General features: G+C 35.7%; 1 protein-coding gene across 1 annotated transcript; it reads right to left on the reverse strand.

Moving 5' to 3' along the window:
- Nucleotides 1-16,856: 16,856 nt before the first annotated feature.
- LOC125220849 lies at nucleotides 16,857-17,675 on the reverse strand. Its single transcript, XM_048122984.1, has one exon. It carries the CDS (start codon nucleotides 17,673-17,675, stop codon nucleotides 16,857-16,859), a length of 819 nt encoding a protein of 272 aa, XP_047978941.1.
- Nucleotides 17,676-18,384: the final 709 nt, after the last annotated feature.

Here is an 18,384-nt window from a genome sequence, read left to right on the forward strand (position 1 = left end):
AGGAAATTGAAAATTATGAACATTTCTTCTACATGTTTTAAATTTGGACATTTCTTTGATGTGTAACATCATTTTATTTACATATGTTTCTCCGAGGACATTAGATTATTTCAGTTTTTGATACTAACATTGTAGAACAATTTTCGGTTGCAAAAGAAAAAACAAAAAAATATTCCCACATAAATTCGATCCTAAAGGGGGGGCCAAATCTTGTCTTTTTTTTATTTAGAATTAATTCAAATTAATTTGATATTAATTATAAAGTACTAATTTTAATGGGTTTTTTAAAGAAGAAAAGAAGAAGAAGAAGTAGGGAACAAAAGAGGACACGTTGATGACAAAAGAAAACCACCGCCATCGGCCCCCTGGGGACAAATTAAACGAACAAAGAAAAACAAAGGGGGAAAAGGGAAAAAGAAAAAAAGAATATTGTTAAAATAACTAAAACTAAGATTAAATAGCATATTGTTTTTATAAAAAGCTGAATTTTTGTTTACGGTCAAAGTGTATTGACATTTGGTTATAATTTTTTTTTTCATGATTTGTACGGTTGTTGACAGACTTATAATTGTTTAATGGTTAGGAGTTACATGGGTTATAATTTTTTAATGAGATAATTGTTGGACAGACATTTTTTGCATGGTTCAGTTGACATAGATTAACATGTTGAAGGTTTTACGGATTTACACTAGCGAATTTACAGAACAAATTCACATATCAATAAATAATATCAAAACAACAACTCGATTAAAATGAAAACTAAAAAAAAACACTTTTAATCGAGGGGGGGAGGGGAGGGTAGGGGGGCCCCTGGGCCCCCCACATTTTTAAAAAAATTTGGGGTATTTTAGTAATTTTTAAATTAATTATAATTTATAAAAATAGGTTTCAGAAAAAATTTGTATAATTGTTTCCTCTCAACAAAATTTATATGAATCTTACTTTTAATTTAGCTTTCTCCTTTTGCCGTTTATGTGTAATCTGAATTCTTCTTTTTGTCTCTATATCGTAATCAAATCTGGTTATCTAGAACTAGGTATATTTCAAATTTAAATATAATTCAATTGATTTTTCTAGCTACATTTGTTGTTTCTTTGTTCAGCGGCAATAATTATGTAAATTGAGGCTTAAATAATCATGTTTCAAGCTCTAAATCGTACACATAAAATTCAAAGGAGGAGAAAGAAGATAAGCTTATATAATTCAATGGCTATGTGGTTCTTGCTTGAAATTTTTTAAACCCCAATTCTTTATTTGATGTGTATGTGTTAATAGTTTTATGCTATTTTTATTAATTATTGTTCGTAACGCAACTTTTTAGATTGAGCAGACGTATATATTGGTTCCACATTATTGTTTTAGTTGTGAAGTATATAATATGAACTTTATCCTTTTTGTGTATAATTTATATTTTGCTATTCTTGGTATAGAAATATCAAATATTTTTTAATGGTTTATTTATTAGTTAAGTTGTCATTGATCTTACTTGTTGCCACCGCATCGCAGAAAGAGTATTTTCAGCAATGAAGATCATAAAGACTTCTTTGCGTAATAGCAATGGAGACCAACTATTGAATGATTGCTTAGTTCCTTACATCGAAAAGATGTGTTTGTTAAAGTTAATTACTAATAAAACTATTATGTACCGATTTCTAAGATGAAAAATAGAAGACAAATGTTAAAAGTGATTACATTTAATTTTTACATTTTGAACCTTATAATTTAATTTAAAATTTTTTTTTTAAAAGTTTAATTTTACCCCCAGAAAAAATTTCCCGGGGTTCCCCCTATAATTCACATATAATACAAAAATATAGAATGTAAACCTACTTAAAATATAAACAACAACAAATAACACTTATAATTCACATATCAAAAAGAATATCAATGTAAAACAACTTTTAAAAAATGCCCAAAACAAAAAATAAAAAATTATATCAAAAAAATATCGGACCAAAAACTGATTAAAATGTCAAAGTTTAATTGAATTGAGATATTATGTCATTTTCTTTTATAATTCACTTATAACTAAATAATTGTCTTTTTGGCGATTAACATTTATTATTCAATAAGAAACAAAAAACGTATTTAGTCCCGCAACAACAACTTTTTACAAATAATTAATGCAACAATAAATATTTTCATTAACAACCTATATTATTTAGCTACAACTTTTTCAATAAATATTTTAAAAAAAAATTTAAAAAATTTAATTTTTAAAAAAATTTTTTTTTTATATTTTTATTTAATAAAAAAAAATAAATACTAAAATTTCAACAACTTTATTCAATAAATATTTTTTGACATGTTGTCATGTAGTTAACATGTTATTTTGTAGGAAATGGTTTGTACACATATTGCCATTAATGTTTATAATTTTTAAATTTGCTTTAGAAGGTTTTATTGAAAAAATTTTAATGATTGAAGGGTTTTTAAAATTTATTACATTATATTGGTAAGAAAATTGATATGTGGATAAGGTTTCCCCTATTTGGGAATTATATATGTGAACGAATTAAAAGAAAATTTGAATTAAATGGAGTTGCATGAATTGTATTTAGTTGACATTATATTGCGACTTTAAAAAAAATAAGAAATAGCTAAATCTTGAATTCTATTACCTAATTTCCAATTTGGGGAAAATCACCAAACACCAGATGCATTAGATTAACCTTGATTCTCCAAAAAATACTCCCCATAATTGATAATCAAGATTAACATATTAATCTCACTATCCAAAATTTTAAACCCAAAAAAAGGGATTTACAATAAATAGTTTCTCTTTTACTCAAATTAAAAATTTAAAATAAACAACAACGAAAGGGAAAATTCCAACAAAAAAAAAAGTGTTTTGCCAATGAATTTGAAAAAAGGGAAAAAAGTTACAAAAAACCCGGGGAACAGCTCTTCCCGCCTTTCCCCCACAAAATCCCCCCCCGCCACCTGTCCTCCATCTTCCCCCGACCAATAATGAAATGTTCCATCTTACCATTCCAATCTCGAATCTGCACACCCCAACCCTTATGACTTATGCACTTACTATATATAAATTCAAAATTTTAAAAGAAATAATCCACACGTCAAGTACAAAAACACACATATTATAAAATTTCAAAAAAAAACCAACATTTATCAAGTACATATTTAAAAACATTATGAACAGTAGTAGGACCCTCTCACCACTCTTTATACTATATATTTATCTATATGCAAAAATGATGAGCAGGAGAAGGTTGCCAAAAATGCATCAGTCGCCGAACTTGATAACATGTGCAGTTCCTACGACCCATGTCAACGAATAATTTCACTGATATCTTATTCCTGAAAATATTAGTGGTTTATATGAGCCATAACTCAGTGTATATAAATCTTACCTTTAATTCCACGGCCCAAAAATCAAACATATTCTTTAACTAATATATATAACAATACATATACATATGCACATGCCACTTTGTTCAGTTTATTATTCTGTGACAAATCAAGCTGACATCTGCCCGGAATCCCATTGTATCTGACCCGAAGGTCTCATTGCCATTGTATATATATATGACCCGAAGGTCCATTGTCATTGTATATATGACCCGTAGGTCTCATTGTCATTGTATACATATATATGACCCGAAGGTCCATTGTCATTGTATATATATGACCCGTAGGTCCATTGCCATTGTATATGACCCGTAGGTCCATTGCCATTGATATCAGACTCAGGGCATAACTGTCACAGATCCTCTTTAACCAATGATTCAAAATAATTCCAAAACCATATGAAAACATATCAATTGCATCAATTACATATTTCTAACATATAATTCATTGACAATATATAAAACAAATCCATTGCACAAATCACATATCCACATCATATTTCACCATCAATATCAAATAACACAAAATCATTTCAAGCTCACATCATATAATTTAAATATTTTATCCAATTTAACACATAGCAATCAATCACATAAAATATGTAAAATTAAAAGTGTAATTTACACACCTAGATACGATAGGTTATCTAACTGAGCTCCTGATTCCGCCTCCTAATTTACCACCCTCGATCATTTATAGCATGAATCTAGTCTTATCTAACCCCATGTATTTTGCTCTCTTCGTCGCTTTTCTTTCTCTAGTTTATACTCTTTTCTCCTTTTCATTTTCTTTTTTCTTTTTCTTTTAATACACTCTTATATGTGTATATATATAAGTGAGCATGCTAAAGTCGGCTAATCATTCCACTTGTATATGGTTTCAAATAATCCACCTAGGTATAGGACATGCAGTCATTCATGGGACTACACGTGCCCTCTCCTATACTTATATATAAAATTGAACTTATTATTTTAAATTATACAAATAAATACAACTAAAGCTAAGTTACAAACTCACACTTATCTATTTTAATACACTTTAGGTACATGTAGTTTAATACGACTTACCTTTCGTTAATTGGATTCATTCCCATTCTTGAAGGTAAAATAGAATATTAAATATATCTTTACCATAATTAATTTTACAAATTAGTGTAACTAAAAGTAATAGTAAAAAGATATTAGAACAATTACATAATGAAATTAAATTTAGTTAGGCTCTATTAGTACGTACACTTATATTAATACACGCACACATTATCACACATACATGCATTTAGATTTAATACATAGTATTTAAAGCAAAATTGCATTATATATGTAATTGATTTTTGTTTTTTTAAATCTTTCAAGAATTATAACATTAACTATTACTATCCATGATATCAGCTTAATATACTAAGACACATATAATTAATGATAATAAATATGTTAATATGCAAACTGATGCATGTCTCAGGTTAGGGATGTCACATCCGGCGTCGTTTTCGGTAACTGAACCAGCAATGCTTCCTCCGTCAATTTAATCTCTTTCTTAACATCGAATCTCCTTTTCCTACTGGAAACCTAACTATCGGAAACAACCAACCAGCCACTCATTTTTATTAAATGAGTAGTCCAGATTTTGCCACACAAAAAATATTTTTAGATTAATTTATTATGAAAGGGTATAATGGTCATTTCATATTTTTAGATTTTTTACTCTCTCTACAATTCAACCATGGCTTCAAATTAGTTCACCAGCGTCCCCGTAGCCCCCGTACTCGCGGCGGATGTTTCTGTTCTCCACCGCCTCCGCCTTGAGATCCGCCGCGAATCTGGACAGCATCGGCCCGATCTACCCCCTTCGCTCCGCCACGAATAAGATCCTCTCCCCTTTCTCCTCCGCCGCCGCGCCGCCGCCGCAACTCCTCAGTTCTACCATGATTGACTCCATAGCTCGACGATGACGATCTACACAACCGCTGCTGCTTCCACTGCATAATTTCGCAATCAGCAAACAAGAAAAACTCCAATCTATTTATCGATTTAGGTACACAATTGGTTGAAATCATTTGTATTTTCTTTAATCTCACTATTAAAAATTCTCGATTTGTTTATTTTCTTAGTCGCTTTTTATCAAGTGGCAATAATTCCTCGATAAGATCAAATTGTTTTGATGTTGTTGTTAATTGTACCCAATGTTGTTGAATATTTGCTTTTACGTTGGTTATTTGGTATTGCTGCTGATCAAATTGTTTCTGTTGGGATTTTTTAATAGAGAACATCATAAAATCCATTGATGATGTGTGCAAAAACCTAGTTTTGGGGAGTTGTGGCTATATTCTATTCACATAGATATACACCTACTGATGTGTATCACAGTTTTAATACGAGTTGTTGACATTCAATATTCTCGGTATTGATATGTGAATTGTAAGTGTTATTTTTTAGTTGTTGACATTTTAATACGAGTTGTTGACATTCGCTATTCTCGGTATTGATATGTGAATTGTAAGTGTTATTTGTTAGTTGTTGACATTTTAATACGAGTTGTTGACATTCGATATTCTCGGTATTGATATGTGAATTGTAAGTGTTATTTGTTAGTTGTTGACATTTTAATACGAGTTGTTGACATTCGATATTCTCGTATTGATATGTGAATAGTAAGTGTTATTTGTTAGTTGTTGACATTTTCATACGAGTTGTTGACATTCGATATTCTCGGTATTGATATGTGAATTGTAAGTGTTATTTGTTAGTTGTTGACATTTTATTACGAGTTGTTGACATTCGATATTCTCGGTATTGATATGTGAATTGTAAGTGTTATTTGTTAGTTGTTGACATTTTATTACGAGTTGTTGACATTCGATATTCTCGGTATTGATATGTGAATTATAAGTGTTATTTTTTAGTTGTTGACATTTTAATACGAGTTGTTGACATTCGATATTCTCGATATTGATATGTGAATTATAAGTATTATTTGTTAGTTGTTGACATTTTAATACGAGTTGTTGACATTCGATATTCTCGGTATTGATATGTGAATAGTAAGTGTTATTTGTTAGTTGTTGACATTTTCATACGAGTTGTTGACATTCGATATTCTCGGTATTGATATGTGAATAGTAAGTGTTATTTGTTAGTTGTTGACATTTTCATACGAGTTGTTGACATTCGATATTCTCGGTATTGATATGTGAATAATAAGTGTTATTTGTTAGTTGTTGACATTTTCATACGAGTTGTTGACATTCGATATACTTGGTATTGATATGTGAATTGTAAGTGTTATTTGTTAGTTGTTGACATTTTAATAAGTGTTATTTTATTGAATGTTGAAGATTTGAAGATTTGAAGTTTTGAAGAATGTTGAAGATTTGAAGATTTGAATGTTGAAGATTTGAAAATTTGAATGTTGAAGAGATTTGAAGATTTGAATGTTGAAGATTTGAATGTTGAAGATTTGAAGATTCGAAAATTTGAATGTTGAAGATTTGAAGATATGAATGTTGAAGATTTGAAGATTTGAATGTTGAAGATTTGAAGATTTGAAAACTTTGCAGCTAGAGTTTTAGAGAGAATTTTAGAAAATGATTTCAAACACAATTTAATGAAAAGACAATTATACCCCCTTGTTGACATAATGTGGTATTTGTTGACATTTTGTTAATCTTGTGGATTAGTGGCCCATATTGCATCTCATTTCTCAATTTAGCTTAATAATTTCAACCTAACAAGACCCTATATATATATATAAATTATGCACGATCATTTTTATAACTGCCCCACCTACACTTTATTTGTAACTGCCCCACTAAATTAGTAGTAAAACAAATCCTTTTGAAAAACAACATTAATTCTGAATTAATAATATTCATAAGAGGCTCGATATGAGGTTTTCGAGGATCGCGGATAATTATAAATCGTTGGAGGAGGTATGTCACATGTGTGTGAGTTGTATTGACAGAGAACAAAAGTGTGTGTGTACACACATTTTTCTGATTATTGCTTTATGTGATATTCATTTTTATGTTATTGGTAACTGAATATCCTTGTGATGAAAAGAACTATTTTAGCCTTTTAGGGTCATTATATGGTGTGGATAGAATATTGGAGAAAATTTTGTTAATGAATAATTGTTGCCGTAATGTATTTTATGGACAATGCAAAAGGAATAAAGGGATAAGAGGTTGTTCTTTGTATTAGAAAAATCAATCATAAATATTGGGACAACTTTGCTGGAATTTGGAAAAGACCATTGAAGCACCTTTGAGTCACAGGCAAAAATTGTCTGTGCATCAACACATTTTTTTGTAGAAATTTGGGCAAAAATTGTCCGTGCATCAGTAGAAATTTGAACATGCCATCTTAGTAATTACTATGATGAGAGTCATGAGACACGATGAACTGTTTTACATAGGAGCGGTGCTTGATGATTTGTGTAGGTTTTTCAGAGTGATATTATTGAAATCATGTTAGCCATAGTTTTGGTTGTCCCAGTGTAACATATTGTGGATTTTGCATCTAAAACCGATGCATTATTATTATTATTATTATTATTATTATTATTATTATTGTGGAGTATTAACTATTAATGTGGGAAAATTGGCGATAAATAGTGTAAAAGTCCTGAAAGTTTCAAATGAAAATAATGCTGCACGTGTGTTTTGAATTTGAACTTCTTGAGATTTCTATCTCTCCTGTTTTCAAGTTGTGGATGTATGTCATCAAATATAGGTATTCCTTATCTTTTTTGCATCATATTCCAAAGATACATAATTTTTGTTGATAAAGATAATGCTTGTGTTTGTGTTTCGATTTTTGTATAATTCAATTTCTGTTGTTACTTTCCCGAATCCGTTTAAAGTATATTTCTTTCTTAGAAATGCATTAATCTGAATCCCTATGAGCAAGCGATATCAACTATTGGGAAAACCTTGGTGGCTTTTGATGACGATAACATGATTCCGTGTTTTGGATTTGGAGATGGTTAGTGCACAGTAAGCTTGTGGTTACTCATAAGCAGAATATAATTGATTTGATTCACCCAGAAATGTATTCAGCGGTTCTTTTAATATTAATGTTTGGCAGCATCAACCATGTATTTAGTTTCCATCCTGATGGAAGATTCTGTCGTGGATTTGAGGAAGTCTTGAGGGTTATTATAAATTCGGAATTAATGGATACAAATAAAATCTATAGCTATAAATATATGACCTTTGCTTAGGTTTTAACTCATTTCTCTCGTATTGCACCATAAAATTCTCCTTCCTCAATGTTCTACAAATCAAACGTCGTCATCAAGTTGGAATGTGTTCTCAATGTTATAAACTTTTTTAGTTATTTATCTAAAATATTTAATAGTCAATTTCTTTTTTTCTGCATGGCGTTAAGATTCAAACATATTCTCAACCTTTGATAATCAATCATTCATTTTGAGTGTGACTGATCCAAGTGTACCAAATTTAGTTCGAAATGAAGGGTTCATGCATGCTAATTGTAGTAATTGGTGTTTATACTTCGATTAAATTTTTAGTATTTTAATAATTTTTTGTTCTATTTACGTATTGATTTTTATTTTTGGATCAAAACAAATACAAATAATGAAATGTTAGTATTTAGCATGGAATTTAATCAAATTCAAATATTTTTCTTGATTTCTTTCCTTCTATATGACCACCATTTTATTTCTTTCACATTTTAATAATCATAATTTTTCTTTTCAATAATAAACGTTAAATGTTAAAGTTAATATAAAATATAGAATTTTATTATTTAGTTTTTAATTATATGTGGTGGGCAACAAATAGCTCCAAGCAAGGCAATCGAGTTATTTTTCTTCGAGTTTTGTTGGAAAACAAAATGAGTAGTGAAACTTTGAAGATTTTAGTTTGTCATGATGAGATTGGTGGTTCTTTAAATTCTAAAGTTAATATATATAAATAAATTTTTAAAAAGTTATGAGTAATTACCCATTTGCATTATCCATTATAGTGATAGTTATTATTATTTTTTTTTTATCTTTTATGATTTAACGCTTGAATATTGTATTCTGATTAATTATTTCAAGTTTATTATGGTTCACTATTGATATGCGTATACTTTTAATCCTCATTTAACTAAAATTTTGTTACTCATTTTGTTTACAACTTTCATATAATAATATTAGTTCTAATTTTATTTAACTAATTTATAATTTAATAATAATATTTTGAATATATATTAGTCCGTGTATAGCACGGAAGTAATACTAGTATATACTATAACGAGAGAGTTGTGACACTATTATAAAAACTGCCCTTTGACGGAATACTATATAATCGGATTAATCTTCTCTTACCATTGATTTTACTGAATTTTTCTTCGTTTCATGTACAAGCTTTAACCTAAAAAAAATGATAGAAAAGGCTAATAAATGTTTTTCAACATACACTTATATTGAATAGAACACTTTTAAATGGTCAATACAAAGACAACAATCATATTCTAACAGCTTAAAATGATAAAAAAAAAAAAAAAAATTCAATACGAAACAATCAATACATAGCTTATTATGCTTCATTGTAGTATGCACGATTATCTCCACTTCATTATCCTTTCATCTTTACTCTATTTTTCTCCATTCAACTCTTAAAATACAAATATGTACGAGGAGGATAAATGCTCCCCTGAGAGCGGAATTTAAGAAGTACATTTATAATATAGTGTACATAATGATATTAGTTATTTTTTTATTAAATTATTTAAAATTTATAAGTATCATCACTTTTTTATTGAATTATTATTTAAAATTTGTAAGTGAAAATCTTATGACCCGTGCATAATACGGGTGATAATACTAGTATATATACTATAATGAGAGAGCTGTGACACTATTATAAAAACTGCCTTTTGACGGAATACTATATAATCGGATTAATCTTCTCTTACAATTGATTGTACTGAATTTTTCTTCGTTTCATGTACACATGACCTCCAATAGATTTCGGAATTCATTTTAAAATCTTGAATCTATCAAGTGTCTATCTGAAGATAAAGAATTAATTACGAAGAGTCCTATGGTTTGTTTCAGACAGATATATTCGATGCTATTCAACGTCCAACTTATTGTAATCCAAAATTCCAAATATAGGGGACGTAAATATATATAGCCAATCGGTTGTATTATATACCAAACTAGTTGTAACAGCCCGCCTCCCTAGGGTACAATAAATACGGCGACTGCTACTAAGGCGGACTTAAAAGCAATAAAAATGTAGGCTAGGGTTTCATTTAAAGAGATTTGACCAAAATATTTAAAGGAACTATAAGTCAACGGTTTAACCTAGAAGCTTTAATAAATAAAGGAAAGATATCATATACTATGATCAAAAATCAAGGTTCAACATAAATTCAACGAAAAACCACAACATGTATCAATCTTCTTAAACCAAAGGGAAACAAGTTCACGATGACCAAAAAAGCTACTAAAGAGTTTCAAAAGTTCAGCGGAAACGACCAAGAGAAAGTGCAGCTATGTATGAAGACACAACTGCGCTTGAAGTTCAAATCACCCATCTTAATTAATTAATATGCTCAACACCCGCCACCGCTCGTCGTCGTTCAACCTGCACATAAGGAAAACACATGCATGGCTGAGTATTTTGAAATACTCGGTGAACTCGTTGCCAAAACATTTTATAAGTTATGCCACCCTTATCATAGTGAACTCGAGGTTTTGCAATTATCAAAATAAATATTCAACGAGTATCACAAAAATATTTCCATAGACTGACCAGTCAAACAACTCCCCACTTTTCTCATCAATTTCCACAATCATAACATTTCCATGGTGCGACGAAAGTGTGGCCACACTTTTCGCCCACGAGACCGGCCGACTAGCAAGGACGGCTCCCGATCCCACCGTGTACACTAGCCTGGTAGGGTTTGCGGCCCTACTCAGACCCGAATTCGTTTATACATATCCATAGCCCTATAGCCCAATGGAGCGAACTCTCAAACTAGGCATCAGACGCACACCATCATCAAAAGAATCACAGGCATGGCATAACAGTTTAAACCGCCCTTATCTCTCCACATTCATAAATTTGCACATAAAAGAGTTTAAGAGTAAAGCCCACCTCGATTGCTTAGAATTTCAAGTATGTTCTTTCCCTTTGTTATCCTGCTTCGCAACCGAGGTTTCACCTTTTAATCACATAGGCACATATCGCAAATCAGTTTCAAAAATCAACTCCTAAAACATGCATGTCTCAATGCTTTCCCTTTTTCCATCGACCTATCTTAATATCAACAATCAAAATCATGATCATCATATAAATTTCATTCGCATCTTAACTCTAGATCTATCATCAACATATGTCACACATGAGTGTTTTACCAACACACACACACCACACAACACACACACACACACACGCGCGCAACACACACACACACACGACGCACACATGCATACGTATATTCCATATCCCCTTTATCCCACTTTCACTCAATCAAGATGCACGATGGTTCAAGAATACCGATTAATCGGTTAGAAAGAAGAGGAATCGGGTAGAAAGAAGAAGATTAATATGAGAATACCTTTTTGAGAAAAACGAACGGTAGAAACGAAGTAAAAACTTGGTTCTTCAAAAATCTTGAGGCTCAAACTCTATTTCTTCTCAAAGGAAGGAGGATTATTGGAGAAAAGTAGAAGAAAATTGAGGGAGTGTGAAGAGAGGGAGGGGTGTGATATGGGGTGGGGGGCAAAAATTTGATGGCTAGGGTTTAGGGGTTTCTCTTATTTATAGTGCTCAATAAAATCTTTAGGTAAATAAAATAGAATATTTGGTAAGATTTGATTCTACACAATTAAATAAAATATTGTGGAGTAGGGAAGAAGAAATAAAAAGAACTAGGGTTTCAAGGCATGGAGATTTCGAAAATATGGCTCGTATTTAGCCAAGATTCCGTTTGGTATATTTTACGGAGTAGAATAAAATATTACGGAGCAAAATAAAAGTAAGGATTCTCCCAACTAGGGATTGGAAATAGGCATGTAGTAGGCCTTTTAAATAAGGAATGAATTTTTAATATTAACTAAAATAAGATATGGCAAGATCTCATGAGGTATTGAAAGATTTGGTAGAATATTTAAATTCTAGGTATGGAAGGAAATCAAATAAGGGATCAATTAAAATAAAATAAATTCTTCCTTCCCAAGAATAGGTGATTTTCGAAAATCACCTAGAGCCAAAAAGGGTTCGATTTTTCCTCATCAAGAGAATAGAGAATTTTTGGGTTTTGGATTTAATTTGGATAAATATCACAAGAATTAAATTAAATCCGGAAAAATAGAATTCCTTCTCCAAAAAGTCAAGGGGTTCGAAAATCTCATAATTATTTGGCTAGTATTTATGGAAAATTTCCCTAATATTCTCACTCACCCTTAAACAAATAATTCACCTCATAATTTAATTAACCACCTGCCACATCATATAATCAAAAAGTTTTACTTTTCAAACTTCCAACGCAACCCTAGACACAACTCGGTCATAAGAACTCATGCAATAAATTCATTCCTCAATTAATTCTCGTCTCCCACGTCATCAATAAAATTTTAGGGCTCTAAAATTAGGCTTCGAAAATCCGGGATGTTACATCCTACCACTCTTAAAAGAAATTTCGTCCCGAAATTTGGTACCTTTATGGGAAGAGTTCCGGGTATAGTTCCATCATCTTATCCTCAAGCTCCCACGTGGCTTCCTCGGGCCCGTGGTTTCTCCATTGTATTTTCACGAAGGCAGTAGATTTATTTCTCGAGGTTTGAACCTTCCGATCCAAGATCATCTGGGGTTGCTCCCGTAGTTCAGATCCGGGTATACTGCAACTTTCTCGTAGCGAATCACATGCTTCGGATCGAACACGTATTTCCGCAACTGCGACACATAAAAGACGTTGTGCACATTCCTGAGGCTGGGTAACGCTAAACGATAAGCTACGGTTTCTACTCCTTCAAGAATTTCGTACGGTCCGATTAAACGCAGTTTCAGCTCTTTAACCCCAAAACGCGTTATCCCTTTCGACGGGATATCTTCGAGGAAATCTTTATCGATGGCTTGGAATCGTAAGTCCGTCTGTCGGACGTCTGCGTATGACTTTTGTCTCCGTCCCGGGCTTTCTTCATTCGCTAAGACGGATTTGTCGAACGATCTCGACTATCTCTTCGACTCGCATCGAGTCCAAGTGCCCTTTGTTCGCCAACTTCGTCCCAATAAAGCGGAGATCTACACTTTCTTCCATAAAGTGCTTCATAACGCGCCATGCCGATCGTTGCTTGGAAGCCGTTTGTCGGTAACCCGTTTCAAAAGGTGGAGCAAGGTCTCCCCCAAATTCCGCCCCGGCCCAGCACCCGGCCCCTTTAAAATGTCCTCGAGAGTTTGTATCGTTCTTTCGGATTGTCCATCGGATTTGGGGAAAAACCCCAAAAGTTTAGGTTTAGTTCCAAGCTCGCACGAAAATAATCCAAAACTTGAGGTGAACTTTGGGCGCATCACGTAATCCACCGGGGTTTCCCTGTAATCGCACGATCTTTGAATGTAGATCCGAAATACCCATCCGGATCCAAGGGTCACCGGGGTTAAAGGGGCGCACTTGGGAAAAAGGGTCTAATCACCCGTAGGTTTCCCTTTTGGGTCCTTGGTCGTCAAAGAAGTCCAGGCGACATGCTCCCATTTCCACTTTTGGGGTCTCAAGCCAGCTTTTTCCCCCTATGGCCGTTGGTGGGGGCCACCTAATGTGCTAAAAAGGGTTTCCCCAAAAACCGCGACATCCCCTTCAGCCATTCAACCAAAAGACTTCTTCAGTCCCGGGGCATCTTTGTGCTCCTGGGGAAACAAAAGTTGGGGTTTCCGTGAGCTTCACTCATGACCCCCTTTTTTGAGTCCTTCGCTGTTTTAAGACGACAATCTCCCTTCAAAGGTGAGAAAAAAGGATCTGCCCCCAAAACTTCCATTCACCGGCCTACTTCGACTCGAATCTTCTCCAACTTCCAAACCATCCGTTGTGCCGAACGATCCTCGGGCCTTAGATTAGGGTTTTTTCTACTAAGGGGGGATTCGGGCCCCTTTACGGTTTCTGGCCCTTTACTTCTATTCCCCAACTTACTCAACCCCGACCCAAAATTTCCCTTCCCCGTCAAAAAGGGGGGGTTGCGAATGGTTCACGGCTCAAGGACCCGCCACTACGCTTGGGGCCCTTTCCCGGGGTAGGATGCCACAACCCTAGTCCTTCACCAACTCGAGCCACCTTCGTTGTCGCATGAGGGCCTTCCCTCAAAAAACTTCAACCCCCTTTTGGTCCGTAAAGATTTCGTACCTAACTCCGTAGAGGGTGATGCCTCCAAATCTTTAGGGAGACTAAAACCCCGGGAACTCTAAATCGTGGGTCGGGGAGTTCAACCCCAGGGTTTCAATTTCCCCTGACGCGTAGGCGATCACCTTGTTGTTTTCCCCATCAACACGCATCCTAATCCGACCTTCGGGCTCGGGGAGGGCTAAGAAATTCACTCCAAGCTCCTCCCTAACACCGGGGGGTGGTCAATTTCTCCTTCAAGAGTTGAAAGCTCGCCTTACACTCCGGGCCCGGGGCCCACCCCGACTTTCGAGATGTTGGGGCAAAGGGCCCCGCTATCTTGGGGAACCCTTCTCGAACCTTTGTGAGATCCCCCCCTTCCCGGGAAAACCCCAATCTGCCGTGGCCATGGCGACCCCCGTTGTACCCCGACCTTCGGGTCCACTCGATTCCTTTTGCCGACACAATGTGTCCTAAAAAATTCACTTCCCCTTTTACCAAAATTTTACACTTGGGGAATTTTTGGGTACAACTTCTCGGTCCCCCAAAGTCTCCAACGCGATTTTGCCCTGTTCCGGGGCCCCCCCTTTTTTCCCCCTTTGAGTAAATAGAATGTCATCTTTAACACTTGGGCGAACTTATCCAAGTAAAGGGGAAATAACCCGGCCCTCAAGTCCATAAATACCGCCGGGGGATTTGTCACCGAACGGGATCACGACAAATCATAAAGGACTTTTAAAATTCCGGGTTTTAATGCGGCCCTTTTGTGATATCCTCCTTTTAACTTCCCCTTTGGGATCCGGGTTTTAAGTCCATCTTGGGGAACACGCCCTTTCCCCGGGGGTTGATCGAAAGTGTCTCTTTCAAGGTACTTGTTCTTGAGGGGCAATTTGTTCAACCCCTATAGTCGATACACATCCTCATTGAACCCCTCTTTCTTCTTTACGAAGAGCACCGGGGCGCCCCCCTGGCGAAACACCGGGCCTAACGAATTGAAGGTCCAAAGAGTACAAGGGAAATTTGTACCGTGATAGTGTCACTCGATCTAATAGGTTTTAGGATTTTCTGTTGAGGCCAAGATCATGAGACTTATCGAAAGGGGTCGCTGGGGACTCTTCCCTTCAAAAAAAAACCCCAACCCACTTTTACAACTAGCCCTGGGAAATAAAGGATCATCCCCCGAGGGACAGTGTCACAACCGTAATTTGAGGATGTTTTTTGGGGAAAAGGGGTTTCCGCCACGCAAATTTTTTTGGGTCGAGAACTTAAAACTACCGGGGCCAAAATAAGCAAAACTTTTTCTCTACCCCTCGGGGCTTTAAAAGACAAGAAATTTTACTCTTTCCACTGGGGCTAAAAAGACAAAAACGACTTAACATACATGATCCCGAAAATGAGATATTTTAAAAATTCTAAGACAACCGGGGAAAAATTAACTGGGGGACTTTCCTAATTTTTGGGGAAACAAAGGTAAAGCAAAAAAACAAGACAAATTTCCGTAAAAATAAGGTCCGGGAAAAACATGCGTAAAAGTAAAAGAGGGAAAAATAGATCGACCCATGTTCCCGGATATTTAAAAATAAAGTACATGCAAAAAAAAAACATAAAGCAGAAACAAAAAGTAAATACCCATAATCATGCATAACGTAAACATCAAGCACCAAATATGTGAAACTCCAACTCCGAAACACCAAGATTCAACAAATCCAAACATCTTCATATGCAAATTCCCAACCTCCAGCAACAAACCGAGATCTCACTCAAACATCCAACAACAAACAAGAACGAAAGCTAAAAACAAGAGATAAACATAAACGCAGAGATATTCAACAAAAAGCAAACATAAACTTCCATAATAACTAGAAATAGTCTGAATCCATAGATCAAAGCAAGAAACTAGAGTTGCAAAACTTAAAAACCAACAACAGATATAAAAGAATGCGACGCGCCCGAGTCAAACAACACAACAATAGGGGTATCAAGGATTTCGCCTATACCTGCCAAGTTTCCACTCTCGTGATTCCCTTGCTCAATTCGGGGCTGCTTTTGACTCATGGCGTACGCTCTAGCCTGGGCGGGAAGTCTCGGGCGGAAAGGCTGTTGCTGCCGCTGATGTTGATCCCGGTTCACTCCCGATCCCGTTGGTGGCGCCCTCGGCTGCTAACGGAAACCTTGATTGTTCTGCCTCGACCCGGTTCCCACGTTCCTACTCGGACACTCTCTCGAGAAATGACCATTCCCTCCACAGTTGAAGCACCTAGTCGGGTTCGGTGCCCTACACTCCCCAAAATGGTACTTGGCGCAAACATTGCATTGGGGTGGTCTGGCCCGGGGGTCGCTCCTCTGGTTGAACGAGGTCTGCCCTCCTCCGTACGGCGGTCGGTTCGGGGCGGGGCGGTATTGTTTGTTGTCGTAGTGGGTCCTACTCTCGTCCCACCTCCTCTTATCATGGTTAGGGCGTGGCGGGGGTAGTGCCAGCGTAGTGTTCTCCGTGCTCCTCTCATTGGGCATCACCGCCTCAACATCCAGTGCGAGGGCCAGTGCCTCTGCGTACGTAAGCTTCCCACGGACAGCCAACGCCATCCTAATCTCAGGTCTCAGCCCCCCACGAAACTTATCAGCTAGCTTCTCGTCAGTATATGTCTGTTCCGGCGCATAGCGGGTCATGTCACAAAGCGCGCGGTCGTATTCGGTCACTGACAGGCGCCCTTGAGTGAGGTTGTAAAATTCGGCTGCCTTTGCCTTGCGGTAGCTCTTAGGTATGTATTTGTCATATACCTCGGCCTTGAAGTCCTCCCACGTCATTCCGTCCACTCGGTCCTGGGGCATGGTCTTCAGCTTGGTATCCCACCAAAAGTCGGCGGACCCGGTCAGTTGATGCGTCACGTAGATCATCTTCTCCTCGTCGTTGCACACTAAGCTTTTGAAGATGCGCTCCAACGCGCGTACCCAAGTTTCAGCCTTCGCTGGTTCTCCCATTCCGTCGAAGAGGGGAAGGCTTTTGATCTAAGAACAGCTTTACGACTTCCCTATCTACTCGTGGAGGTGGTGGTGGCGGCCTTGTTTGCGTCACACTTTCTTCTTCCGAAGCCTGGGAAGAGGGTTCCTCGTGCCTTACGTTGCGTCTAGGCGGCATTCTGATTCATTTTCACTCGAGTCGTTAGCGTACTTATTCAAACCCAAAAATAGTGATGTGATACATATTTGAAAGAAAGGTTTGATTATTTCCACCAGTAAGGTCCAAGGGATGACCACTCAATAGCATTGTAGGAAAAACAGTTGCGCAAGAAAAGGCGTAATAAAGTTGCCCAACAAGATGAAAGATGCTTGGAAGAAAATTAGAGCGGGCAAGTATATTTACGCAATAAGGTAGACAAGAGTAGAAGTAGCTCATTGCAAGAAAAGATAATAAAAATGTGCAAATTCCCCATCAATTCTCAAAACGTGGCCAAAAGGTGTTAGTACATCGAATGAAAAGGAGTAAAGCAATTGCGAAAGAAAAGGTAAAGTAAGTAAAGGTCTTAGAATTCTCAAAACATGGGGAAAGGAAAACAAAAATCACTATTTGGTCACTAATCATCTCCGCCCTCATCCTCTCTCGGTTCTTCCGACTCTCCGACACTTTCCGCGTTTGAGCTCTCTCCCTTCTCGGATGGTTCTTCAAAAATCATGAGGCTCAAACTCTATT

This window comes from Salvia hispanica, chromosome 4 (assembly GCF_023119035.1).
Source record: "Salvia hispanica cultivar TCC Black 2014 chromosome 4, UniMelb_Shisp_WGS_1.0, whole genome shotgun sequence".
NCBI lineage: Eukaryota > Viridiplantae > Streptophyta > Magnoliopsida > Lamiales > Lamiaceae > Salvia > Salvia hispanica.